General features: G+C 47.4%; 1 protein-coding gene across 6 annotated transcripts in view; it reads left to right on the top strand.

Moving 5' to 3' along the window:
- AIG1 (androgen induced 1) overlaps positions 1-27,361 on the top strand; it is a 231,146-nt gene that overhangs the window by 82,954 nt on the left and 120,831 nt on the right. For 4 of the 6 annotated variants that reach the window (XM_037844378.1, XM_037844377.1, XM_037844382.1 and 1 more), the window contains exon 3: positions 8,181-8,282. The exons of the other annotated variants lie outside the window; for them this stretch is intronic. In XM_037844378.1, the coding sequence (XP_037700306.1) occupies positions 8,181-8,282 (102 nt within the window). The remainder of the gene's footprint in view (positions 1-8,180; positions 8,283-27,361) is intronic. 6 annotated transcript variants of the gene reach the window in all.

The raw sequence follows: 27,361 nt of genomic DNA, 5'->3' as shown, positions 1-27,361 counted from the left end.
AGCTGAGGTATTAATATTAGATAAAATAGATTTTAAGTCAAAAATGTTACAAAGGACAAAGAAAAACACTATGTAAATATAGCAAGAAATAATTATAAATATTTATGCACCAAATAGTAGAGCGCCAAAATATATGATACAAACATTGACAGATTTGAAGGGTGAAATAACAGTTGTACATTATTACTAGGAGATTTCAGTACTCCACATTCAATAATGGATAGAACCTTCCAGGCAGAAGGTCAATACGGAAATAGAAGACTAGAATGATACCATAACCTAGTAGACCCAGCAGACACATCTAGAGCAACAGAATACACATTCTTTTCTCGTGCACATGAGGTATTCTCTGGGCAGACCATATTAGGTTACAAAACAACTCTCAATTTATTTTAAAAATTGAAATCATACAATGTATCTTCCCCAAGAACAATGAAATGAAGCTCAAAATCATAACAGAAGAGGAACTGGAATATTCAAAAATATATGAATATTAAATGACACACTTTTAAACAATCCATTGGTCAAGGAAAAGGAAAAAAATCACAAAAGAAATTTGGAAAATTTTTGAGGCAAAGGAAACTGAAAACACAAATACCAAAATTTATGGGATACAGCAAAGGCAGTGCTGAGAGGGAATTTATAGCTCTAAATACTTACATTAAAAAAGAAGAAAGACCTCAAATCAGAGACCTAATCTCATAGATCTAGGAAAAGAAAAGCAAAATAAACCAAATTGAGAAGAAGGAAGGAAATAATAAAAACTAGAGTGGAAAGAAAGAAATAGAGAATAAAAAACAAACAAAAAAAGCAAATAACCAAAATGAGAATGAAAGGGAGGACATTCCTGCAGACTGCACAGAAATAAAAAGAATTGTAAAAGGGTAAATGAACAACCGTAAGCCAAAATTAGATAATCTAGATGAAATGGATAATTTCCTAGAAACACACAAACTACCTTCGCTGACTCAAGAGGAAACAGAAAATCTCTACAACCAATGACTAGTAAAGACACTTGAATCAGTAATCAGAAATCTCCCAACAAAGAAAAGTCCAAGACCTGATGGCTTCCCTGGGGAATTGTTCCAAACATTCCAAGGAGAATTTACACCAATCCTGCTCAAAGTCTTCCAAAATATTTAAGAGGAAGGAGCACTTCTTAATTCATTCTATGAGGCCAGCATCACCCTATTACCAAAGTCAGATAAGGACCAATAGAAAAGATGTTTACAGATCAATATCTTTTAAGAATATAGATGCAAAAGTCCTCAACAAATACTAGGAAACTGACTCAAACAGCACATTAAATGAATTATATACGATGATCAAGAAGCATTTATCCCAGGAATGGAAGGTTGAGAAAACATAAGAAAATCAATTAATGTAATGTATGCCACATTAATACAATGGAGCGAAATACCACATGATCGTTTCCATGGATGCCGAAAAGGCATTTGACAAAATGCAGCACCCCTTCTTGATAAAAACACTCAGAAAACTAGGAATAGAAGGAAACTTCCTCAGCATGATGAAGGGCATATATGAAAAACCCACATATATATAGATCCTATATATAGAAAACTGTGAAAAATCTACCACAAAGCTACTGGAGCTAATAAACAATTCAGAAAAGTGGCAGGGTATAATGTCAATACCCAAAATCAATGATGTTTCTACACATTGGTAATAAACTATCTGAAGAGGAAATCAAGAAAAAAATTCCAGTTACATTAGCAACTATAAAAGAATTGAATATCTAGGTATAAATTTAACCAAAGAAATAAAGGACTTGTACATGGAAAACTACAAAACATTGTTGCAGGAAATTATATAGACCTCAATAAATGGAAGGATATTCCATGTTCATAGATGAGAAGACTAAATACTGTTAAGTGTCAGTTCTACCCAAAGCAATTTACAGATTCAACAATTACAATCAAATTCCAGTAGCCTTCTTTGCAGAAATGAAAAGTCAATCATCAAATTGTATGGAATAGTAAGGGGCCCAAAATAGCCAAAACCACCTGGTAATGGAGAAACAAATCTGGAGATCTCACACTTCCCAATTTAAAAATGTATTACAAAGCTACAGTTACAAAACAAAATATGTACTCACACAAGGAAAGACATACAGACTGATAGAACGGAATTGAGCTTTCAGAAATAAACTCTCTCGATGTGGCCAAATGATTTTTGACAAGTGTGCCAAGACAACTCAGTGGGGAAAGAATAGTTTCTTCAATAAATGGTAGTGGGAAAAGTGGATATCCATATGCAAATGAATGAAGGTGGACCCCTACCTCACACCATACACAAAAATTAAGTAAAAAATGGATCAAAGACCTAAATGTAAGAACCAAAGCTATCCACCCCTAGAAGAAAACATAGGGTAGAATCTTTAGGACCTTGCATTAGGTAATGGTTTCTTAGACTTTATACCAAAAGCATGAGCAACGAAAGGAAAAAATAGACAAATGTGATTTCATCAAAATTTAAAACTTTTATGCACAAAAGGCTCTTATCATTGAAGTTAAAAGACAACCTACAGGAAGGGAGATAATATTTGGAAATACTTATCTGATGTGTTTATTGTGCAAGATATATGAAGAAATCCTACAACTAAACAACACAAACATCCAAATTTTAAATTGGGCAAAAAACTTGAATAGCTATTTCTTCAAAGAAGATATACAAATGTCTAAAAAGCACATGAAAAGATGCTCAACTTCCTTAGCCATTAAGGAAATGCAAATCAAAACCATAATGAGATACCGTTTCACACCTAGTAGAATGACTAATTATTTTTTTTAAATGGAAAATAACAAGTAGTGGAGAGGATGTGTAGAAATAGAAGCACTTGTTCATTGTTGGTAGGAATGTAAAATGGTTCAGCTTCTGTGGAAAGAGTTTGGCAGTTCCTTAGAAAGTTAAGTATAGAATTACCACATGACCCAGCAACCCCGCTTCTCGGTATGTATCCCAAAGAACTGAATGCAGGGATTCAAGCAGGTATTTGCACACTTATGTTCATCTCAACATTATTCACAATTGCCAGAGGATGGAAGTAACCCAAAGGTCCATGGGCAGATAACTGGATAAACAAATGTTTATTATTCAGCTGTAAATAGGAAGGATGTTCTGATAAATGCTACAGTATGGATGAACCTTGAAGACGTCATGTTGAGTGACAAACCATACACAAAAGCACAAATATTGTATGATCTCACTTACATGAAATAATGAGAATATGCCTAGTTGTTGAATTAGAACTTTGAATACAGGTTACCAGGGGCCAGGGTGAGGGTAGGAAAGGGGGAGTTAATGCATAATTGGTACAGACTTTCTGTTTGGGGTGTGGAGGAGTTTTGAAAACTGATGGTGCTGATGGTAGCACAGCATTGCCAAAGTAATTCACACCAGTGTATCATATATTTGAATGTGGTTATAATTGGACATTTTGGCATATGTAAATATAAATATATATAAATATAATATATATTACTGGAGTAAATTTTTTTAAAACCATAGATTTGTACAACAACGTGAACCTTAATGTAAACAATGGGCTACAATTGATATTATATTATTGTTTCATCAGTTGTAATAAAGTCACCACAATAATGCTAAATGTTAATGTCAGGGAAGCTGTTTGTGTGAGGGGTGGTTTGCGGGAGCTCTACTTCCTGCATGATTTTTCTGTAAACCCATGTCTTCTCTAATAAAAAAATCAACTGGCGTAATTCACCATATTAACAGAATAAAGGAGAGAAACGTATCATCACCCCAGATGTGTAGGAAAACCATATGACCAAATTAAGCCTCATTCATTATAATAAAAAATAAAGCCTCAGTAAATTAAGAATAGAAATTATCTTCCCCAGTCTGCTAGAAGGCATCTAACAAGCCCTGCTGCTGGTATGAGCTATTGTTAAGAGACCAAGTGAGCTTTACCCACGAGAGGGAAGAGGGGGGGACGCTCATGACATCACCCCTGCTTGCATCGTGTTCAATGTCCCAGACAGCGCAGTAAGGAAAGGGAAAGAAGCAAGCAGCAAGCAACAGCTTCTAAAGGAAAAAGAAAAACGGCTTTATTTGCAGATGTTGTACATAGAATACTCTAAAATAACCTAAGAAGTAACTATTAGAACTGCTAGGTGAATTCAGCAAAGACACAGGTATGCTACACCAGTATACAACTGTATTTTTACATTCTAGTAATGAAGGATGTAAAAAATTGCTACTTTCTATAATCGCACCAAAAACATGAAATACTTAGGGATAGATTTAACAAAATATGCGCGATATCTGTGCACTGAAAACCACAGATATGCTGAGAAAAATTGAAGACCTAAATAAATGAAGAAACATAAACCATATTCTTGGGTTGGAAGACGCAACACTGTTAAGATGTCAGTTCTCCCCAGATTGAATATATAGATTCAATACAATCTCAATCAAAATTCTGGCAGGATTTTTGTGGAAATTAACAAGCTGAGATTCTGAAATTTAAATAGAAATGCGAAAGATTTAGTGAAAATTTTGGAAAAGGACAGCAAAGTGGGATAATGTATGCAGAATTAGAAGTTGGCCCCAAGATTCAGGTCACGTGATTTGTTAAAGATGTGGGGATTTCCACCCATGGCTCCATCCAGGACCAAAAAGGTGCTGTCATGTCCAAATGTACCCTTAACCCTCACCCCACACAGCTGCCTCCTCACCTTCTCTGAGGCCAAGGGGTTCAGCATCCAGTGGGCAGTCCCCTTCCCCGGGAATCTGACCCGGGAGGAGGCCCCACAGGCCCCGGAGCACTCAGTGCATTTGGGCAGGAGCATGGGGTCTCGGTTACCTGGGGTGTGGCCAACGGGGGGGGGGGGGTGCCAGCTCTGAGTAGACAACTCACTTGGCATTGGCTGGAGCAGCCCCCCAAGGCAGGACATCACACACTTCTTTGTGCATGTGGATCGCCTCGGAATCCTAGTGAGATGCAGAGCTAGAGCGCTTCTGGTGGGACCTGGGGAGCTGCACGTCTGAGCTCTCAGGTGGAGTGGGCGCTGCTGTCCATGGGCCACCTTTGACAGCAAGGCCGTGGAGCTTGGGGCTCCGGTTCCAGGACAGGGTCTCCGTGAAGCGTGGCCTGGGAGGAGCTCGGGATGGAAATTGCCGAGTTCACTTAGGATGGTCCAATCTATGCGGCGAGAAGGGGACCAGGGAAGTCAGCTCTCTTTGACTGAGTGTCTGCTGTGTGTCAGGTTCTCCGCTGATACCTTCACACGTGATGTCCCATCAAATGTCATCGGCAGCCTCTGCTTCCCAGGTGTTAGGGGCTGGAGTGTGTACCCCAAGTCCTGAGCCCCCAGTTCTGCAAATATGACCTTATCTGGAAATAGTGTCTTTGAAGATGTGATTAGTTAAGAAGGAGCCAAACTGGGGTACGGAGGGTCCTGCTGCAGTGGAGTCTTGTAAGCAGGGAAATGTGGACACAGAAGCACGGAGGGAAGACGGCCGCGTGAAGACGGAGGCAGGCTGGTGACGCGTCTGCAAGCCAAGATGTGCCAAGGATTGGTGGCAAACGCCAGAAGCCGGAAGAAGCCAGGAAGGGATTTTTCTTACAGATGAGCGTGGAGCAGAGCAGAGTAGGTTGAGCGGGAGCAGGGACCTGCTGACACCTTGAGTTCTGGACTCCGGAGACGATGAAGTTGTGTTGTTCTCAGCCACTGGGATGTGGGTGCTTTTTTATGGCAGCCTCGAGACACAAATCACCAGGTGACATCTTGGAATGGACAGTCAGCCACCACAGACGCCCTTGCTAAACTGATGGGACCCCCACCCCAGGCCTTTTATCAGTCCCAGTTGCCTACTCCCCAGCGCAAGGCGAAGCCCCAGGCCCCCTGTTTCTGAAGCTGTGCAGGCTTCCAGCAGCCTGGAAATTTTTCTGGTTGGTTCTACCACAGACCCTCGCCTCGGGCCTCGGTGGACATCTCCTCAGTGTCTTACGACCTCCCAGCACACTGTCCCAGCAACGCCCCAGTTGTCTTCACTCTCAGGTCTCAGCCCTGTTTCCTGCTGTCAGCAAAAGTCACAGCACCCCATTTTAGGGACGGGAAGGATGCCCTGTCTGAGTGCCTGGTCCTAACCCTGTCTTCTCCTGGGCCTTGTTTACCAGCCCATCTTTATTTCTCTCCCTGTTTGTTCTGCGTCTAGCCACTCCAAAGGTCGCCTAGATCTCGTATTTTCTGAAGTTGTACTAGCCTTCCTCAGGCCCTCCAGCAGCCCCCTTCTCCCCACCTCACTGCCTCTGTAGACACCAGTTCCACACACCTTCATCTTCCGTCATTTGGACTTTATTTGCGCCGTACCACCAAGCTGCCAGTTTTCAAGGTCATTCAAGGACAAAAAGTAACATTACTTTTACTAGTGTTTGATGCCTACATTTATGAATGCTTGGTACGTTTTTAATTTCCTTAGCAAATCCTTTCTAAACAAATCAGGCCAAGCTAAGCCCATTGTAGATTCTATCTACAGTATCACACAAATCAGTGGTATTAAAATTAATGAGGTTTTAGTTGTGGTTCCATTTTGTGAAACCTTGTGTACAAGCAGACACTAATAAGGTCAGTGAGAAATAAACCTTGATTTCTCTATTTGTTGGGGAAAAAATGCAATAATCTGTATTCTGGCCTGTTTTAAGGAGATAGTGTTGAGAGTTAATGCAATGAAGATTGAAAATAACTAGCAGGTATTTGTCTTTTAAATTCACACTAACTCCATTTACCATTGATTTTCAGAAAATGTGAAGCCTCTAATAGAACAAATGATGCAAAATTGTGGATAATTCAAAAATTAGTCATTGTACTTGGAAGACACTTTTTTCCAGATTCTAATGATAGATAACTTCAATCTATTAATAGATTTTTTTTTTCTTTTTTTACGTCTTGTGCATTTATCAAGACTGATAGTGACCATAGGTTGATCCCAAATACCCAGGAACCCCCATCTGGTGTTAAAACTAGGTGTGCAATCTGCTGTTGCCTATTGTAATCTCCTGGTGTGTTTTATGAAGCAATATATGTCCATAATATCCTAGATTTTAAGGGTGAATGCTTGTTCTGGCCAACATTTCCAGCATGTTATAATGATAACGTTGGAAGAGAACTTTGGAACCCAGTTCTGATTATTGACTTTGAGCTACAACCATCAAGTGTTTTATAAAAAAGTGACATTAAAACAATTTGTTATTAAAAATAGAATGTGGGAGCATGAATTATATAATTATAAAAAAATTAAATAAAATTATTTTCTTATTTTATTATTCACTCTGCAGTATTTATTATTTTGAGGCATCACCCTGCAGTCTTGGGTTCCCCTTTTTGGCTAATTCCCTTCCTCATGCTACATTTACTGATGCTCACAAAAGCATATGTTTTCTTTTAAATTCTATGCTGAAGGTTAAAGCCTTGGGCCATTAATTTCTTTACTTTATCTGATATTGTTGTCATCATTAGTTTGAAGAAAGGCACGATAATAAATTGAGAACTCTACTCTTTTGACAATTATGTTGCTGATGGGCCAAAACAAACCTCTGGAACCCAGATGAACCTATTAGTTAGTCCAAGAGATTTAGGGATCTTCCTTCACCCGCTATACACCCTGCTTCTCTGCAACTAAAGCCTTTGCATAGGCGGGATAAACTTATATGTTTACTGGAAATGTGACTTCTGGGCACTTTAGAGCAGTGGTTTCAATGCTGTTTGTGGTAAAATGGAAACACGAGAAGGTGAAGACTAATTTAAACCGCTTGATGGGGTCGAGGAAAAGGGACACATTCTAGTTCCTGAATGTGCATGAACTTTATAGAATGGGGAATGGTATCAGGAAACACCACCACTGAACATGTGAGTCCTCTTGAGAGGACTCACCCAGCACCATGAGCCCTGAAATGGAGACAGAGCCTTTGGCCCTGGTGAGAGAGCATGGTTGGGAGAACAAGGAAAGAGGAGACACCCCAGCTGTCACCATGGATGAAATGAAGCTGGAACTGTCCTCATTAGCTGGCTTGCTGACTTGTCTTTACTCAGAGACTCCAAATTCTGTTGGGTTCTTTTAACAGTGGATTGTACATCAATTTTATACGATGTGGATAGTTGGTGAATTTGCAATAAAAGGTTTCCTCTCCCTTCCAGTTCGTCGTGGTGGTGTTCTGGATCATTTATGCCTACGACAGAGAGATGATTTACCCGAAGTTGCTTGACAATTTTATCCCAGGGTGGCTGAATCATGGAATGGTGAGTGGACTAAAACCAGTGATATCCTTTTGTTTGTTTGTTTATTTAATCTATTAAAGAGCTAATTTCCAATTTTGGTTTTCCATATAATCTACCTAAGTAGCTGTGAAATGTTGCAAGATTATAAGAAAAATTATAATTAGAGAAAGAGACTGTATATGAATTAAAAAAAAAAAACCTCCTTACCATGGAATCGATTCATTACTAAAGCTCTATAGTAGATGAACTGCCAAATTATAAGACGTTTCAGTGGTGTTAGAAAATAGCACCAGCTTGTTCCAGGGATGAGTTTTATTCTGTGCCATTAAGAGGCTGGTTCCCTGGTAGAATCTAAGGGTTGATTGCATCCTGTGTATCTATCAACAGCCCACTCTGCCTCCACCTCCACCCAACGGGACTGGGTTGGAAATTGCTGTTGTCCTTGGAGAGTCCCCCCCACCTGAGCATCAAGGCTGTTATTTGCCCCCCACGGGCATCTGGGGGTGTCTTTGGCTGTGCAGGGCATTTGCCTGTGGCTGACGGATTTTGTCCTTCTCAGTCTAATTCTCTGTGATGCTTCGGACCTGGTGTTCCCTTTGGTAGTTTCCAATCAAATACCTCGGATGGTTTGCACATCGCTTACAAGATTTGAGGATACATTTTGTGGCGTATTCCTTTTCATTTCTGCAAATGAGTGTTGTTTCGTTTTTAACTAGGAAGACTGCATTTGGTTACGGTAATTTTTAGACGCTGTCAGAGGGTGCTCCTGGTGAAAAGGGCAACCCGTCACAGAAATTATAGGGGAAAGAAGAGCTAGATCACAAGTCCCAAAATAACAGCCTCCCTTCTGCCCCCAGTTTTGGTATATTTTAAGAAAAGCAGTTGCATTAACAAATATTACTGTACTGAGGGGCTGTGCTCATTCGTCTCTTAAGCCAACTCATGGCAAGTGGAAGTGGCACATCTTGGAGAACTGGAATGTTCTTTAAGCCCAGCTGGAACAACACTGTGAGGGATTGACACCGCCACTCTGGTCTAGTGATGTACAAAGAGGTGGGTTTTATCGGTTCAACTTCACCATCTAAGGGCCAGGCATGGTCACACTGCCCCGCTCCAGCTTCTCACCTGATTGGAATGTGAAAATCCCTCTCACAACCCACGCATTCCCAGTCCTCTGCCCAGATTTTGGGAAAATTTAGATTAAAACAATATATTTAATGATTTTTTGGAAATGAAAGCAAGAAAAATAAAATTGGGGGATACTTATATGATTAAATATTGTTATACTTATATTTGCAATTTTTAAATATGTGTGTGTTTATTTTATTACTCATCCAATCACATCTTTACAATTTCGATTTATGAAAATATATCTTTACAGTGAAGGAGGATAGAATATATTTTATTTAACACCTTGCCCACTTGAGTTGTGACTTTTAAATGTTTCTGCATGGTTCATGACTGTTTGCTGTCACCGGCTCAGATCTTTGTAACTTCAAGAGCAGAAGTGCACTGTCTCATGTGTACCCCAAGATCGTTTGTTGGAGGAGCCTCAATATCATTTCTGGGAACCTGAGGCCCGAGCCTCTGGGCTGAAATGCAGTTTATAAATTCATGATGTGCCACTTCAGGGCCCAGCAAGTCCGTCTTGAATTGGCAACATCCACCTGCCCAGCCCAAGAATGGTGAGGAGGCAGGCCTGGAGAAACCCACAGGATCCAAAATCATTTAGATTTACAGTACAGTGGCCAGAAATTACATGTGGTTTTAACTCAAGGAAGGCACCATGTCTGTGCTCTCTTGCCTATCTCTTTCCTCTCAGCATAATTTCTTTGAATAGGAGGAGAGAAAATGGGTAAATAGATGGGTGAGAGCAGTAACAGAGCCTTGGTTGAATACCAGCTAGATTATCTCCAGCCTCCGTTCAAACAGCCAAAAAGCGATTCTTAATTAGTTATGATAAAAAACAAGTAAATATATATAATGCACTTAAATGAAGTCATTTCAATATCCAAAATCAAAAATCGTTCCATCCTTGCAGAGACCCCTGAGCTATTTATCTTTGCTTTCCCATCAATCACCAGAGGATGATGATGGAAAGGATGTCCGTGCATTTGCTCTTGAAGCATCATAGAATGTCACATGTATGTGTACAGCCATCTATCCCCTTTCTATCCTCAGTCCACGCACGATCAGTCAAAAGGAAAACAGAGGCAATGCTGGCAAACGTACCAAGGCTACAGTTCAATTTAATCTAGCACACACTTACTGAAAACCTTGGATAGGTAGGCACCCTGCTGGGCACATGGGGTTATAGGATGAGAAAAACACACAGCATTCGAAAGGACAGAAAGGGGGTGTTTGAGATGGAGGAAGGGAAGTGGCAAAGCAGTTCCCAAGCCAGCAGAGGAGTCCCAGAAGGCCTGTTTGTGCTTCAACAAGGAGAAGCATGATTGTTATTCTGTCCTCCTTCTTAGTTACAGAAATAGAACCCTGAGCCTCTCTGCTCTGCAGATTATAATGTTAAAGCACTGTCAATGGGGTAAATATACATTAAAAGCAATAAATAAGTAAATAAATAAATATGTAAACTCGAGAAAGACCGCAGATTGCAGCAGTTCAGCAGTGCTATAACGGGAATAGCCGACAAGGAGGCAGGCTCTCTGCAAACTGAAAGAACTAATTAATGTTTATGAAGTGCTGTGAGAACGCAGGGCCCTGCAGAAGGTTAAGATATCATTATTGCCACCATGGATCTTTCAGTAGACGTGTCCTCATTTCTCGTAGTCACAGCAGGAGGCGTTCATGCCCCTTGTAATTTATGAGGAGGAAAAAGCAAACCCTACCTCTGTTCATGCTTGATTTGTCAGTTGTCCTCCTCAAGAGAGCCTTAATTTAAGCAGCTATTTATTCTGTTCGGTATTATTTTGACATTTGGTAATTGCTAAACTTTTTGTATGTCTGTCTTTCCAAGAAGAAACGGCATTAAATGCCACTTGGGTGATCATTGGTTTTGAAAGAACTCAGATTTGCCGTTATTCTCTTGGTAGATAACATGACTTATGGAAAATTTCCAAGGCTGGGACACACAGATCGTGCATTTCATTATCTGCAGGGTCTGTGCCACCCTGATACTGAAATTTTCATAAAATAAGCTGTTGGTTGAGAGAAAACCATGGTGAACATTTCAAATGGAAAAATCTGGTCTTTCTCGAATTTTCCCCATATATTCTAAAATAAATACAAGATATCTGGAAGATTTCAAAAATATAGGTAAGAAACTGGGACGTAGGTCAGACATATTTTGGGAAACTCTTTCTAAGATTCCTGAATGAGAAAACAAACAGGATCCCAAAGGAAAGGAAGAGAAGTGTGAGCTGACTTTGAGGCAGAGAGTCCTGCTGTACGAGTGCTTTTCATTTCAGATTTTATCAACAAGGGCTCCTTCCTTTGCTAATTTTCACTTGTGTTCATTAGTTCTACCAAGTACGTCTCTCCTGTATTAGATTTTGCAGCTGTACATTTTGGCATGAAATTTGATCATTCTGCCCATTTAAGTCAGTCATAAATTTTAATGTATCGAATGTCAGCGCAGACCAATTTTATTTTTCATTTGTTGTTTCAACCAGAAATAGTCTTGTGAATTAGAGAAAATGTTCTCAAGCTGATATATGAGAAAAATGGGAACAGTTTTGTGAGATGGAGAGACAGAGAACTCGAGAGAAAAAGGGGAGCTGGGGGAAGGCTGGGTAGAAGGAAGATGAGGGTGAAGGGGTTGGGAAAAGGGTGAGAAGAGCCATGACTGCGGCCGAGGGAGATGGGAAAGAAGAGAATAGAGGAAACAATATGCCTTTGGGTAAAGAAGGCACAGTGGCAACTTTTTTATATTGTATCTCCTCAATTGCTCCTTGAGTTTCAGGGGTCCATTTTTCCTTTGGCAATACCCAGCATACTACCGAGCACTTAGCACATTAACAGCACCCACTTAACATTTGATGATCAAATCGAAGTCACTAGACTGAGCTGCCCCCTCCTTTTCTTGGAATGCTCTCCCCCTGAGAGCTGCTTGGCTCCCTCTTCACCTTCTCCACGTCTAGCCCAGTCTCACTTCTCAGGAAGGCCTGCCCCGGGCTGCCCCACTCCCTGGGGGCCTAGCACCCAGCCTACGATGTGGTTTGCTCAGCTGTTGGGTTTATGGTGTACATACGGGCTCCCTCTCCTAGGATATAATTTCTGTAAGGGCAGGGATCATTGTCTGTTTTAGGTACCCTTTGTCTCCAAGCACCTAAAACAAAACCTCTGCATACTGGACAAGAAATATTTCTTGAATGCATGAATTGGCCCTACCGATATTCTATGTCCACATGTCCTCTTGTTCTTTTTTCTCCATGCTTCCTTTTGTTCCTTCAGTAGTGGTTGGCAGAAAATGCAACCCCAAGCTGTTTGCCCTTTCCTACCTTGTATTTACCCTTGCTCTTCACTCTCAGCTGCACTGCTGGAGTCTGCAGTGGCTGCAAGGCAGGCGACCCCAGCAGGAGTGGTGCATGTCACAGTATCCCAGGGCCATGCCATGCCAAAAGGCCTGAACTGACGTGCAGAGGACACACAGAGAGCCCTTGAGCATGTAAGAGTTGAAGGTCACTCTAATAACAACATGGATCAAATGCACTGGAAAGTGCTCCTGTAGATTATTTTTCCTGGGTGTTCCGGTTTGCTAAAGCTGCTGAGATGCAATATACCAGAAATGAGTTGGCTTTTACAATGGGGAGTTATTAGTTTACATATTTACAGTTCTAAGGCCATGAAAATGTCCCAATTATGGCATCAACAGGATGATACCTTCTCTGGAGGCCGATGGCACCCGGGGTTCGTCTGTCACATGGGAAGGCACGTGGCCGTCGGCTGGTTCTTCTCTCCCGGGTTCCGTTGCTTCCAGCTTCTGGCTTCAGTGGCTCCCTCTCTCCACTTCTGTGGGGCTTCTCTGAGCTCTCTGGGCTTCTCTCTGGATTTCATCTCTCTGCTTGCATATGTGTTTCATCCTCTCACAAAGGACTACAGTCAAGGACGAAGACCCACCTTGAATGGGCTGGGTCACCTCTCAGTTGAAATAGCCTAACCAAAATGTCCCACCCACAGTTAGTACGTCTGTACCCACAGGAATGGATTAAAAGAACGTGGCCTTTCCTGGGCACACGACAGCTCCAAACCACTGCACTGGGTATCAGTGATTTTCTCCCTAGGGCAATAGTTGGACAGTGGCTTTTAAAACAATGTCCTGCCATTGAAATCCCTTTCAAGAAATAGTTTCTCATGGGTTGCCTTACTCTGTGCCCTGTTTGTTGCTACATTTAAAAGATGGACATTTGAAAACCTTCTGCTGAGACAGTTCCGAAAGACCACATATGATATGATTCCATTCCTGTGAAGCGCCCAGAATGGGGAGATCCCTGGAGATGTAAAGTAGATCTGTGGGGATGGGGGCAGAGGGGGTAAGAGCCAAAGGGTAAGGCACTTCCTTTTGAGGTAATGAAAATATTCTAAAATCGTCTGTGGTAATAGTTGCACATATCTGTGAACATACTAAAAACCATTGGTTGATGGACTTTGGGTAAATTTTATGGCATCTGAATTATATCTCAAAAAAACTGTTAAAGAAAAAGATGGGCAGACTGAGCAGTCCTGTGAGTTCATCAAAAGGTCTTTAACTTATATTCAAATCTTTTGGAGTCAGCAAAACCCCAAGTGTGGCTTACTCCAGCACCTTGCCCCCTAATCCTTAAATCCATAGATATTTCAAAGTGGATATAATTCGTATGGTTTCGTTCCTTTGCCCTTAGCTCTCAGATGTGTTTCTGGTCGGGGGGAGGCAGGGAAGGTGCTGACCCAGGAGCTCAGCTTCCTTCTTCCCTGCACACAGACACATCATGTGTCAGCCACAGACCGGCTCCTGGGCAGCATTCCATACCCGTATCCTCTCCAAGTCTCTCGTACTTGGCGCTCCAACCTCAGCAAGCATTAAGGAGAGCTGCCAAAGTGAAGTGGGGAGAAGCAAGCATTAAGGACAGCTGTCAAAGTGGAGTGCTACAGAACACCAGAGTCCCCGATGGGAGGTGACCCTGAGGGCAGTCTGCCCTCGGCGTGCAATGCTGTAATCCCCTGACCATCACCCTGTGCCCATCCCCAGGGATGGAGCTCTCAGGACAAACCCCTGCCCGTGGGGGGCTTAATGAGATGGAGGGTTTGGTAGAGACCTGAGCCTTCCTTTCCCTCCCACAGCCCACACGCACCCAGTCGCTCCCACCATTCGGCGGGATTTGAGGCCAGTCTTCCTGGGGTCCTCACGGTCTCATCCAGGGGCTCTCTCTGCCCACAGCTTCCACCTAACCAAGTGCTGGCCACCCAAGGTCTGCACCTCTCGGCCCAGGTGCCTGATGGGCAGCACACCCCACATTTGACACAAGGGCCTCAGTTTAAACCCAAAGAAACAGACATGCTGGGTCAGCGCCTGTGGGTGCTGAGCTGTCTCCCTGAGGAGCAAATAACAGCCCCACCCCACAGCTGCCACGGTGAGCTGACGAGTGCTGTCACTCCATCCCCCAGACGGCTCCCACATCCGTCCCGCTCCTCATCCCACCCCCTGCACCCCACACCTGGGCAGAGGCTCCCGCGCCCCATCGCTGCGGGTCCCCTTTCTGAAAGGACAGAGGTGCCCGCAGTCCTTGCTCCGTCCCGTATCTCCGACACCCCTGTCCAGAGCAGTCCTTGGTCTCCTGGGCCCAGCGCTGCTCTCATTGCACTTGTCACACTGGGTTTACACCTGTGGTTTCTCTTGGCACGTTGCCGGGTTCCTTCCCCCGCTGGACCCAGAGCCCACGGGGCGGCACCTGCGCCTCTCTCCGTTTTCCCTCCTCACCCGGCGCGATCCTGGCCGGCTGGGTCTCGGCGTCTCAGGGATGTTCACTGAGGCGCAGCATGTGGCCCCTTGGCCATCGTGCTTGTCCCTTCCAGCGCGCGTCAGTTGTCTGTGTCTGTCTTTGCCTTTTCCTGGGAGCTGGAAAGTGCGCCGCAGGGAGGGTCGCCCGCGTCCCCCTGGTGGTGCCGCCCGAGCGCCCCCGGCTTTGCTGGCAGTTCCCTCGCGCTGCGCTGAGACTCCGGCAGCTTCTCACCCGGCCCGGGCTGGTTACACTGAGACTTAAGGCTCTCGTTGTTGTTTGCCCCCAAAGTGTAGGACCCCCCCCCCTGCATTCCCGTGAATTCCACCTCGTTAGACTTGGTGTGAAGCAGGATGGGCTGCGGGGAAGCCCCAGGGGAAGAATTCGGGGCCGCTGAGCACACACACTGGGACGTAATGACATGGCGCGCTCTCCGGTTGGAGTTGAGGGTCTGAGCTGGTGCTGTTGGGTCGAAGCTGCTTCAGAGGCTACATGCTGGGGAGGGTCAGAGGTAAAATGACGGGTTGGCCAGGGCCGTGCGTTTCACCCACCTCGTCACCGTGCTGGGGGAGGCTGGTGGCTCCCTGAGCTCACGACCGGAGTGTGGTGACGGAAGGGGGTGGGCGGCAGGAATGACTGCCGCAGACAGCTTCCACGCCCAGGCACGGAGGGACGGGGGCTGTCTAACCAGGTCTGCAGAGCCGAGAGGGAGCTCCTGACCAGGGCTCTGGTGAGGAGACACGGTGGGGGCTGGAGTTGGTGGCAGTGGGTGGTGGCACCGGGACGAGACTCACCTCAGGGGGTGGGGACTTATCGCAAGTGGGCTGGGTCCCAGACAGCGAGAGCGACTGAGGGTCTGGGAATTGGCCCTGCGTAGATCAGATGGAAAAGTAACTTTTCTGAGAGCCCAGAATCATTGTCCCAAACACTCAAATTGTCCCAGGCCCTGACAGCCACTGTGCGGGAAGATCTCCCCATCCTGTCCCGTCCACTTCTTTACGCAAGTCTCAAGAACAACGGTTCCCTAAAGGGAAGCCAGATTGGCACTGGCTGCCCACTAAGAAATGCTCCTCCTGACTTGATCTTCCTGTCCATCTGAGTCTGAACCAAACTACCTAATTTGTCCCCAAACTGCATGGTCCTTCAGGGAGACTGAGGCCTTGGCCAGCTGTGCTGAGCCCATTTCTTCCTCTTCCCAAGCAAGGGAAGACTTTGCAGCCAGACCAAGAACTACTGCCTGGGCCCCTCCAAAGTGCCTCCAGACGCCCCAGATCCAAGCATCCACCAAGCCCCATTTTCCTGTTGGAACTCCAGCCATGCTCCGATACGCTCCTGCACCCACACTCCCTGCCGTCAGAGAGCTGCCTGCCCTTCTCCACGGCCTGTCTGCCCGGGACCTCCCTCTGGGATCGCTCCTTCTGCCCTTGCTGTGCGCTTTCTCACCACCCAGGAACCAGAGGCTCTTTGCGGACAGGCTCCTGGTCTCAGCATCTACACAATCCCCACATACGCCTCTTGCCTGGTATGCAGTAGCTGGTCACAGGAGATGTTCTCTGAAAGAAAGAGGGAGGGAGGGTGGGAGGATGAATTAATGAGAGGAGCGTGGCTTTCCAGGGCATCCCTACTCTCCTGGCCTGGCAGCACTTTCTGGAGAGGAAATGAGTTGTTTCCTCCGAGTGAACCTCCGCTGGCCCTCAGGATCCCAGCTCCACGTTCCAGGTCTCATCTCCGAGTCCCTCAGCAGCCCGTTCCTGAGCCCTCTCTGCCGTCCTCCCGGTGTCAGGCATCACGTCCTCTCCAAAGAGAATTCCCTGCTCCGCTTGCTCGGCTTGCAGGCCGGAGCTGGAGTGCAAGGCCGAGCTCCACGGCCCCGACGCCCACCGCACCACGGCTAGTCCTGGGCCCCATTGGCATCAAGCCAAGGTGACGCCTTGGACCACGCATTTTTACTGTATGCACACACATATTTCATCAGAGCACTGACCAGCATTCCTAAGTTTTAGTTTTGAATTATTTTCCTTTTCTTCTCTTCAGAGATGGTTTTTTCCTATTGCTTTGACAATATCTGTGTCCAGAGAATGATGCACTTAATGGTCTACTTAAGATTTATTTTAATCTAAGGGCAAGTATTTGCCCCAGTGGGTGGAGACTCTTCCCCTTAACGCTTGAGTTAAATGCGTTAACTCGTGAGTCCTGGTAAATATCTACTTATCCCATATATCCAAGTGCGGCACGTTTTGGGATAAAAAGACGGACATTAGCGAGCATCGCTTTCTACACCTACCTGCGCCGCAGCCCACACGCAGCAGCCTGACCTTCTACCACATTCTTTTCCTTGCATCTGGTTAACCCAAAAAGGGGCTGTGTCTTGGCTGCACGTCCAATAGACGAGAGAGGAGCGAAGCCGGTGGCCTCTCGAATTGTCGTCAGCTTTCGTTATTCCATGAAGAGTTTTGTGAGAACGATGACCAGGTTGGTGGGAAGAGACCGCTGCGTTCCAGTCTCCTAGAGGTCTCCGCTGGGCCCCACGGGGGACTGAGAGCGAGGAGGGGAGCCTGAGGGCCTGAGGGCGAGGTGGAGGAGCTCAGCAGGCACCTCCCGTAGATGCCCTTTAGATGCAAATCCTCTCACAAAGTAAAATAAAACTCCCTAGAGCTAATGAGTTTAACTGAGCGTATAATAAGCAGCAAGTTAGTGTCAAACTGCCTGAAGCTTCAAGGGTAAATGCATGCCCGGTGGAAATCTTACTATTTTTAGAAACACTGACATCGTAGGTTACTCCTGACAAAAACTTAACAAAATTCCTTAAAACCTTGTATAAATGTAAGATGTTTATCCTTGGGGACAGACCTGAAATCTTCCTACTTTTATGAGAATTTCCACTTACTTGCACCTCTGGAAACAGTTTTGCTTCAACTCCCAGTCTGATGGCCGGTAGTCACACACGTGGCAGATACGAACTCATCAGACCACAGAGGTTTTGTCTTGTCCGCGGTGCCTTGTTTATTTGCTTGATTTACAGCTACGGCAGCGCGCCCCGCACCCGAGGCTTTTATGCGGATGTGCGGTGCGCAGAGCTGGGCTGGAGCTGGGCGTCCGCTTGAGGCTCACTTGCCCCACTTTTAACCTGTTTTCCACACTGAGTAGAGAGGTGATATTTGCCTAAAAATATGAAAAGCAACCTACTACTGCTGCAAGTTCAGTGGACAACTAAAAGATTGCTTGACGTTTTTTTTTTTATGTAGCATTTCAAATTTTAAAGTTTCCTCAGTGTGCTGTCCAAGAGCCCTCTGCCTTTGCTCCGCGGAAAGCTCACCCCAGCGATGGCAAATGGGTCGATGGTGCCAGGATAGCACCACCGCACGGACGCCGCTCCGTACAGGATGGGCACTCGGACGTGACCTTGGAACGGATTTTTGCCAAGTGAATGAAATACGGGCCTTCGGGAAGTGCCATGTCACAGGCAGCTCACAGGAGGTGTCGGCAGCACGGTCACAGCTCGGCCCTTTCGTTGGCATTGGACCTGTTTTAACACCCACGAGCAGCGACGTCCTTTCTTTACGAGCTGCGCCCTGTAACAGGCCGGAAAAGTTGGGTAATGGAGAAAATTGGCTTTTCACTGGGGCTTCTCCCAGGTGTTTTTCTCAAGCATTTATTAAAGGAAAGGAAGATGCTCCAAGGGTAACATTGTGAGTGGAGAGGTGGTTGTTGATAGTGAAGGGTGAGCTGCCCCTGGGGTATTGGCGCAGGTGGTGGATAAGGGGAAGGTGGTGGGAAGGAGGCTGGAGAGGTCTCTTGGGGAAGGGGAGGTCCCCTGGCCTCCAGGCTCACACCCTCCAACGCCTGCAGCTGTCTAACGGTGCCCACTGGTAATGTGCTCCTTGCCACGGCTTAGCTTTGTTGTTCTGAGTTGCGCCTTCCCCTCTATATCCCCTGGCATTTCAGCTGGTGCCAGCCCAAGACTCTAGGAAAAATTAATCAATCTTAACATTTCTGAGAAGATTAAAAGCATAATACATGTGTCGATTATCACTGATCCTTGTAAAAATTTGTGGGGTTAAATGGTCTGTAACTAATTAGAGATGGCAGTTCACAGGGGAAATGGGTTTCCTCTGAGTTATATGAAACAAAATATAAATTTTTTATATAACCCCATTTCCTACAGAAAGGATTTTTACTTGTTGGTAAGATTTTTAAAGTTTTATTTTCTTGTACTTCATTACTTTCCCATAAATCCTATAAGCAAAATTACAAGGTTACACTTTTTTGGAGTTTCTTCTGCCAATGCAACTTGCAATATAGGGGAGTTTCAAAAACGGCCTTGGGAAACCTGGGGAGGGAAAAGAAGGGGCAGAAAGGAAGGGAGAAGGAAGGAAGGGAGAAGGAAGGCAGGAGGACTGGGTGGGAGGGAGGGAAGCCAGCAGGGAAAGCAGAAGAACATATTAATTTAGATTGTATTGTAGTTACCTTAAAGGCATTGTTAAGGTAAAACTGTTGTGATGTCTCATTGGTAGGTTGTAGAAAACCCTAGAAGTACAAATGAAATGGGTTTGGGTTTCAAAAGCTCATTAATGAGCCAGTTGTCTGGCAATGGAAACATATTTTCCCACAGAAATATTGTTATAGAAGTAGGGATTAATTTCCAAGGCTAGCTCATAAACTTGACTCATTCTGTTTTGAAGCTGAAATATTGCACATTTACGATGATAAATAGTAGATGACACTGTTGAAAACATCGCAATCTGAGGAGCATAAAAGCAATCAAATCGATCGTTGAATTGCCTAAAACTTTTAACTTGAACGCTGGAACCGGAGGGGCAGCAGACTCAATTTGAGGAGTCGAGGACGCGGGGGTTTGGGCGCCAAAGCAAAGGAGCAGTGGCTGTTCTCTCTGGAGGGGCCTCTGCAGCCGTGTGCGTCCAGCTTGGCGAACAAAAGCCTCCCGGGTGTGCCATCTCATTTACCCTTGCGGTCACCCTGGGGCGGTGCTAGGCTCACACCTCACAGGCGCGGGGCCGAGGCTTGGAGAAGGTGAGATGCTCACCCACGCCGGGCAACCCTCTGGCTCTGCAGAACGACCCGGAGATGTTCTCCGGGATTTTCCTCAATATCCTTTAGATAAGTATCCGGGCAATGTTCTCCTTCTAGGATTTAATTACGGAAAAACGATGCTTCTCCTGACGCCGAGCTCCTTGACGGGCTCTTGTTCCCTCCGTGGCCTGGAACAGGGCCTGGCACGGGAGTGAGCAGCAGGTGCTGGAGGACAGGGCACGAGGGCCCGTGGGGCTGGGTCGGGGACGGGGGCGGCTGGCTCGTGAGCTCAGCACCGCCGTGGGACACACCGCTCTCCTGAATAGACGCAAGTCTCCGGCATTATCCTTCTTTGTCCTCCGTAAATAGAGGACGTGGTCCCAGTGGCACCCGCCTCGTCCTCCCGCGTGCCACCTGCTGGGATCCTGCCCACTTGGCTCTCACAACCCTCTTCCCAGGAGGAGAAACGGAGGGTTAGAGAATTTAAGTGAAGTCAAAGGAACAGCGTGAAAATACACTTTCTCCTGATAAGTCAGCACGAGACGGAAGGGAAGGAATGAGCAGATGAGAGAAATAACTGCCCCTTCATCCCTCAAGGCACGGCCTCCCGCCCCCCTTCGAAGCCACTGACCTGCGTGTGAGGAAGGCCGCCCCCCAGGGCCTGCTCGGCTGCCCGCTGCTCCCGTCGGGGCCTTCCTGGGCACGGGGCGGGGGCTGTGCTTGGAAAGGTCTTAGTCCACCGTTGGCGTGGGCCGTTTCGAGGTGCGTGCTTTGATGCTGTGGAGGGAATCCCAAAGGCCTTGGCCCTCCCTTTGCCCGAGCCCTTGTTTCCCAGGGGTCCCCCCCGGTCCTGGGCCCTGAAGCAGCACCCCAGGCACCTGGGCAGACTCAGGAGTCTCCAGAGAAGGTGGGAGCAGGTCCTGGAGAGGGGCTGCTCCACTGTGGGCCTGGGAGGGGGCCCCAGCTGGAGAGAGCAGGGACGGGGGGCTGAGCCTGCTCACGCCCCTTTGCTCCCCAGAGCTGCATCTCACCGCCTCCCTGAGCAGGGCTCGGACTTGCTGCTCTTGTGGGCAGGGGAGGCAGCTCTGAGGGGGCAGCTTCAGGGAGCTGGGCACAGTGAGGGGCGCAGCTTCCATTCCTGCCCAGTGTAGGGGACCCGAAAGCAGGGGTCAGTCTGGAAGGGCAGCCCAGGCAGGGGTGCAGCCGAGTGGTGACAGGGGAGCAGGCAGATCCAGGTCAGCCAGCATGCGTGGGTTCCTCTCCTGGGAACCAAGGAGCCTGCGGAGTGTCTGAGTGACTAAGATGATTCGGGTCACTCAGTAGAGAGGAGGGACGAGCCAGCTGGGGACACCCCGGGCAGGGCTAGGACAGGCCCAGGGGACCCCGACAGCTGGCAGGAAGCACGAGGGCAGGCAGGGCAGGGCCACAGAACTCTGGGGATCCCCTCGCCCAGCCCCTGAGTCACTTTGGGAGGCTGCAGAAGAGGGGGCTCCGCGCAGCAGGGAGGAAGTAGGACTGGCTCCTCTGGGGGTGCTGGGGGTTGAATTGTGGTCCCCACGCCCCAGCCCGTGGTCCTGTGAACGGGTCCTTATTGGAACACAGGGTCCGTGAAGACGGGAGAGCTAGGCTGAGGCCACACCGAGCAGGGTGGCCCCGTCCAGTGTGGCTGGTGTCCTTATAAGCGGAGAATCGGGCAGACGACACGGGGGCAGTGGGGGGAGGTCAGGTGGCAGGAGGGGGGGCAACGAGGATGCCAGCCAACCCCAGAAGCCGGAAGAATCCAGGCAGGGCCCTTGTCTGGAGCTTTCGGAGGTTTCATTGTTTTACGACCCTCAGTCCTGGCAGCCCCAGGGGACCAAGACAGGGGATTGGGGTGCAGAAAAAACTTGACAGGGGCACCTGGATTAGGAGGGAAAACAGGGCAGCACTGATGCTAAAGGGGAGCGTGGGGGGTCCGGTGGGGGAGATGGGGCAGGGGCGCCTCAGGGAAAATGGAGCCCAGGTTGTTGGGGATGGCGTGGGGGTGCGTCCTGACAGGAGGCAACCGGCAGCAGGACATACCTCCGGGGAGGGAAGGGGGAGCTGCCCGAAAAGCAAGAAGCAGGAAACCCCTAGCCATGGAGAGGCCGAAGCAAGGGCAGGCTGGTGAGGTCATTTGGGGGGTCGGCCGTGCCCCCAATCCTCGCCTCGTCCTGGGCCCCTTTAACCCCCCCCACACACCCACACCCCCACTTCCTCCCAAAAGGGAGATCCGTTCCCACAAGTCACAAGTTCCCAAAAAGACATGAGCCTGGCCTTTGGGTTCCCCCGGCCACTAATGATCCAGAACTCTTCTTGCCGTATCGATCCTGTGCTAATCTGTAAACAAAACGAAAATGTAGAAAGACGGTAAAAAGCAGTCACTTCTTTCACACCTTTTGGCGGCAGGGGAGGAACATGTCCAAGCAGCCCTTCCCGTTTGTGAATTCTCATTTGTCAGCAAACCAGAAACAACAGGAATGAAAAAACAATACAACAACAAAAACCATGATTTGATCACATGGAAAGCTGCGTGATTTAGTTGCTATTTCTTCCTTGAACTCTTCCTGCAGTCTGAGTTGATGTGCAAGAGCCGTGGACGTGAGGTGAGAGGTTAGCAGTCTGTTTCCGTGGGGTTTCCGAAGGGAAGTGTAATTTAGAAAGCAGGTGCAAGTGGACGTGACTTGGAGAAATCCTTCCCGGGTCAGAGGTGGTGACAGGTGTCAGGGATGGGCTGGGGGCTTCGGCTGGGGGCTTGGACGGTTGCTCAGGATAAACACGTGTGGCCGCCAGAAGATGGGAGACCATGGCGTCTTGGAGGTAGGCGCACACAGATGAGAAGGCAGTGCTGCTCAGTTCTTTCTCAAAATTTCTCTAGCCTTATTGGCAATAAAGAAAAAGGGAAAAAAAAACATCTTCTGGAGTACAAAATGTTATTGAATTTGCAGCAGTCGTCATGGTTACCTGCAGAGTTCCTTTTCTTTACTGGTGCACAATTCCCTTTATTTCTGGAAATGTCATTATTGCGGAATTTTAGCAGTGCACAGCCTCTCCGCCGTCCCCGTGTGCTCGGCGACTCTGGCCCGGCTGTGATGGACGTCTGGTTTCCGGGCCCCTGTGTGCTGGTGACCCTGTAACGAGGAGATCGTTGTTTAGGAAAAGACAACTTGAAATCGATGACTCTTGAGAATCCCCTAAAAGTGCAAATATTTCCCTAAACCCAAGTGCCTATTTTGCTCTACAGGACGATAATACAAGGCTTGAGTCTTTTTCTAATATAATTTAGGTTTTCTGACATTAGGACTTTTTAAAAGTAATTATAAATTCTTACCGACGTTACTTGGAGGGGCTCAGGAAGTTTTGTTCTGACTGGTTCCTTGTAAAACCCTTGACTAACTTGGCATCTTGTGTCACAGGAGGTTTTATGAGACACCATCCTGGAGCTTTCGGAGGACGTTTGGGTGTCATGCAACCCCTCGGGCCGCTGCAGGTGAAGCAGCCCGGCTGCTGCGAGTAGCGAGCCCACGCCTGCGGCCCTCCTTCCGGTCACGCACCCATGCCCAGTGCCCTTGCGGTCAGCCTGGCCAGGGGACGCGTGGCAGCAGGGCGGTGGCTGGGTTCTTCCCAGCTCCCACTGCCCGGTTTCCGCGAGTCGTGCCACTGTCATCCCGGGTCCTCGAAGGCCTGGGTGGAGCCGAGCCTCCTGGTGGCCAGGAGAACCTGCTGTCGTGGCAGAGCCAGACCCCGGGATGCGGGCTGAGCACCCTCGGCCAGGGCCCCCCACGCACCATTACCAACGCTCCTTTCACGTCACGATGCTCAGGAGACCCCAGGTCCCAGCCACAAGTGTCTCCATCACTTCCCTTGCAGCCTCTGAAAAGAAACGGGCCTCGTAAGTCCCAGCCCGGCCCCTCCTCAGGGCCCCAGGGCCAGCCTGCCGTTCTGGAGGATTCCCGGGGACCTGGATGGCCGTGGAAACAGTGGACATTCAGACTGTTCCAGACCCTGTGACTTCTGTGCACAGGGAGCCAGGGGGAAGGGAATTGGCCTTTCCTGGATGCGTCTGTGTGCTGGGGACTGTGCTCGGCTCCCCGGTAGCTCTTACCTCATCTACTCCCTGTGGTTAGTCTGCCGAGGAGCCCTGTCACTCCTGTTACAGACCCTTCAGGCTGTCCTGTAGTTTAAATAACTTCTTCACAGTGAGGTGTCCAGAGCTGGCTGAGCTTCCCTGGTGGCTTTACCGCCTTTCGTGCCGTCCCCTTGGGGAAAGTCAACTGACTGTCGTGCTCCAGGGTAGAAAGTTAGCTGGGTGTAATCAGAGTCATCGGCAAACAGCTTATTTATGTAGTTACAACTTTAATACTGGCATTGTCTGTTTTTGCCTCCTTCTATAGCAATTAGGCTATCAGAGTAGCTGCTGTAATGGATTCCGAAATGCCAGCAGCTTCACTGGGTGGTCCGAGGCCCTTGGGTCATTCACCTTGGGCCCCCAGGTCCCTGCTCTTCCCTCTGGTGGCCCCGGGGTCCGGTGGCCCCTCACCTGCACTTCAGCCATCGAGGCAGGTGAAGGGAGGGGAGGACTCTTCCATGCCCACTTAGGGCCTGACCCTGCACGCCTCACGTTGCTCACGGCCCCCAGCCAGTGCCCGGTTTCATGACCCGCTGACTGCAAGCGAGTCAGGAAATGTCACCCTGTGCCCCACGGTCCTTCCGTCCTGGCAGGAGAGGGGACACGAGGTGTGGGGCCTGGGGGCAGCTGCCACCTTCTTTCCCTGCCACTCACCAAGGAAACACACTGAAGGGAAAGGCCCGAAGCAGGGGCGGCAGGAAAGCAGAGAAAATGAGTCAAGGAAACCCAGTAATTCAGAAACTGCATGCCTCCTTCCCCCAAGCTCTTTCCAAGTAAAATGGCCTGTAACTATTAAGTCACGTGTTCTACAAATACAATCATGGCAACAAATTGAGGAGATTTGAACAAAGACTAAATATTAGATCATATTAAGTACTTAGAATTACTTTTACTAGATTTGACATGTGGTTAAATCATAAAACAAAACTTCATCTGGTAGAGATACTTATTGAGGTACATGTAAGTGAAATCATATGATGTAGGGGTTTACTGTAAAATACTCCAGGAAAAAATGGGAAGGGGGCATGGTGAATAAATAAAATTAGATGCAGAAAATGTTAATCATTTAATACATTGCTGGGTTCATGGGAGTTCATTATACTGTTTACTTTTATGAATATTTGAAAATTTCCAAAATGAAATATTAAATACTTGTTCCGAGAAACAAAAATAATTTTTGACAGTGCTTGATGTTCATGTGGGCCCATTTCTGCACTCCCTGTAAGTGGATTCTTAGGTGTCCAGCGAATTATTGTTTATTCTGCATGCATACAACTGGAAAAACTCATTTTTATCTGAAGAATTCATTAGCAATTTAGTTTTGAGTCAGTTAAGCAAAACCTTTGGTTAGCACCTGCTGTGATTAAACTTAGGCCCCTGGTCTCCGTAAGGGTCGAGTCTAATCAGGCAGCTAAGATGGTCTCTGAGTAAATTGAATGTAAGAGAAGTAGACGTGAAGCCCTGTGCAGGTGCGCGGGGAGAGCGCGGACACTAGAAGGCCTGGGTGAGTTTCCTGGGCCTTAAGGGCAGGGCGGGAGCCGGCGGAGGGAAGGGGTGGGAGGGCCCCGGGCCGGGAACCCCTGAGAAGCAGCTCCCAGGCCCAGAGAAGCAGCTCCCAGGCCCAGAGGGTCGGTGTGGAAGGTCGACCAGGAGGCGGCCTGGGGGTCACGAGCAGCCACCCCCAGGCCGAGCGGGAAGAGCCCGGAGGCAGCAGGACTTGCAGACACAGGCGACTTCCCGCTGCCTCCGGAGTGGAGTGGCACTCGCTGAGCAAACGGTGGCTCCTGCATGCACCTGTGCTACTTTTCAAGTGATTTGCAAATGCACAACTCTGGAGTTAGGCAAAACCAGGTTCAAATTCAAACTCGGAGGCTGCAAGGCAAGTTAATGACATCTGTGAGCAGCAGAGTTCTAGGTTCAAATTCAAACTCCGAGACGACAAGCTACATCTGTGAGCATCAGAGTTCTGTTTGGCTTTGTTTTTTCTCTCTCTTAGATGGAGCTAGTAAGACTTACCTCTTGACTTATTACTATGCATTGGAATAATGCACATAAATCACTCCCCACTTACCTATCAACAAAAGCTGGCCACTGTCATCAGTCTATTGTGATGTAGAAATTAAACTAGAAATTCAATTAAAAGTGTGACTGAGTCATAGTGGGGTTTTGCTGTTGTTTTGTTTTGTTTTTAGTTAACATGTACATTCTCCACCCAAGGTTATTAAAACTGCAAGTACAATAACGTGGAGATTGGGAAAACTCCAACGCATGCCAGGGTCCTCTCTGGAGACTGTTGGGGAGCACGCTGCAGTGAGAGTGGAGGCATAGGTTGGTGGGTGTAGCATGGGGTAGAGACCAGTATTATCTATTAATTCCACAAACCCTGGGGGGCTGTGAAGGGTTTTAGGCACAGGCACCTCACGGCTAACGATGTATTTATACATTGATAGCAGTAGGCAGTTTGGGACACAAGCAGGTCAGAGAAGGACAGGAGGTGGGGCGATGAGCTGCACGGTCAATACAGAAGCTGAGGGGCTTCCCCTGGCTGGAGCTGGATGCTCAGGGTGGGTTTCACGGGACGGTGCAGGGGTTCAGACCCGGGACAGGAACTGGGTGGAGTTTTGAGCATGAGAAGCTGGAGACAGTGGCTATTGACCTTTAAAATGGGTTATGAAACTCCCAAAGGATAGTTACGGTTGGTTTCTTTTTGTTATTTTTTGTTTTTTGGTTGGTTTTTTGTTTTTTTGATTGCAAGAAAGAGTTTTGTTTGAGAGAGAAACTTTTGAAAAAGCGTCCTCAAGTTCTGCTTTGCACACCTCGGAGCCCGAGGCGCCTCCATCCCTGCGGAGCTGGGTGGACTGAATGAGGAGGTGGGAGGAGGCCCCTTGCCCCCAGGGAGTGGGGTCCGAGCTGATGGCAGAGAACCTGGAGAAGGGTTGTCCCATCCAAAGCAAGGAGTGGAGGGAGCCCTAGTGGGGAAATGGTGGAGA

The sequence above is a fragment of the Choloepus didactylus genome, chromosome 7 (assembly GCF_015220235.1).
Source record: "Choloepus didactylus isolate mChoDid1 chromosome 7, mChoDid1.pri, whole genome shotgun sequence".
Taxonomy (NCBI): Eukaryota; Metazoa; Chordata; class Mammalia; order Pilosa; family Megalonychidae; genus Choloepus; species Choloepus didactylus.
Note: the sequence above shows the minus strand (reverse complement) of the source record. Positions and strands in the feature narration are given on the sequence as shown.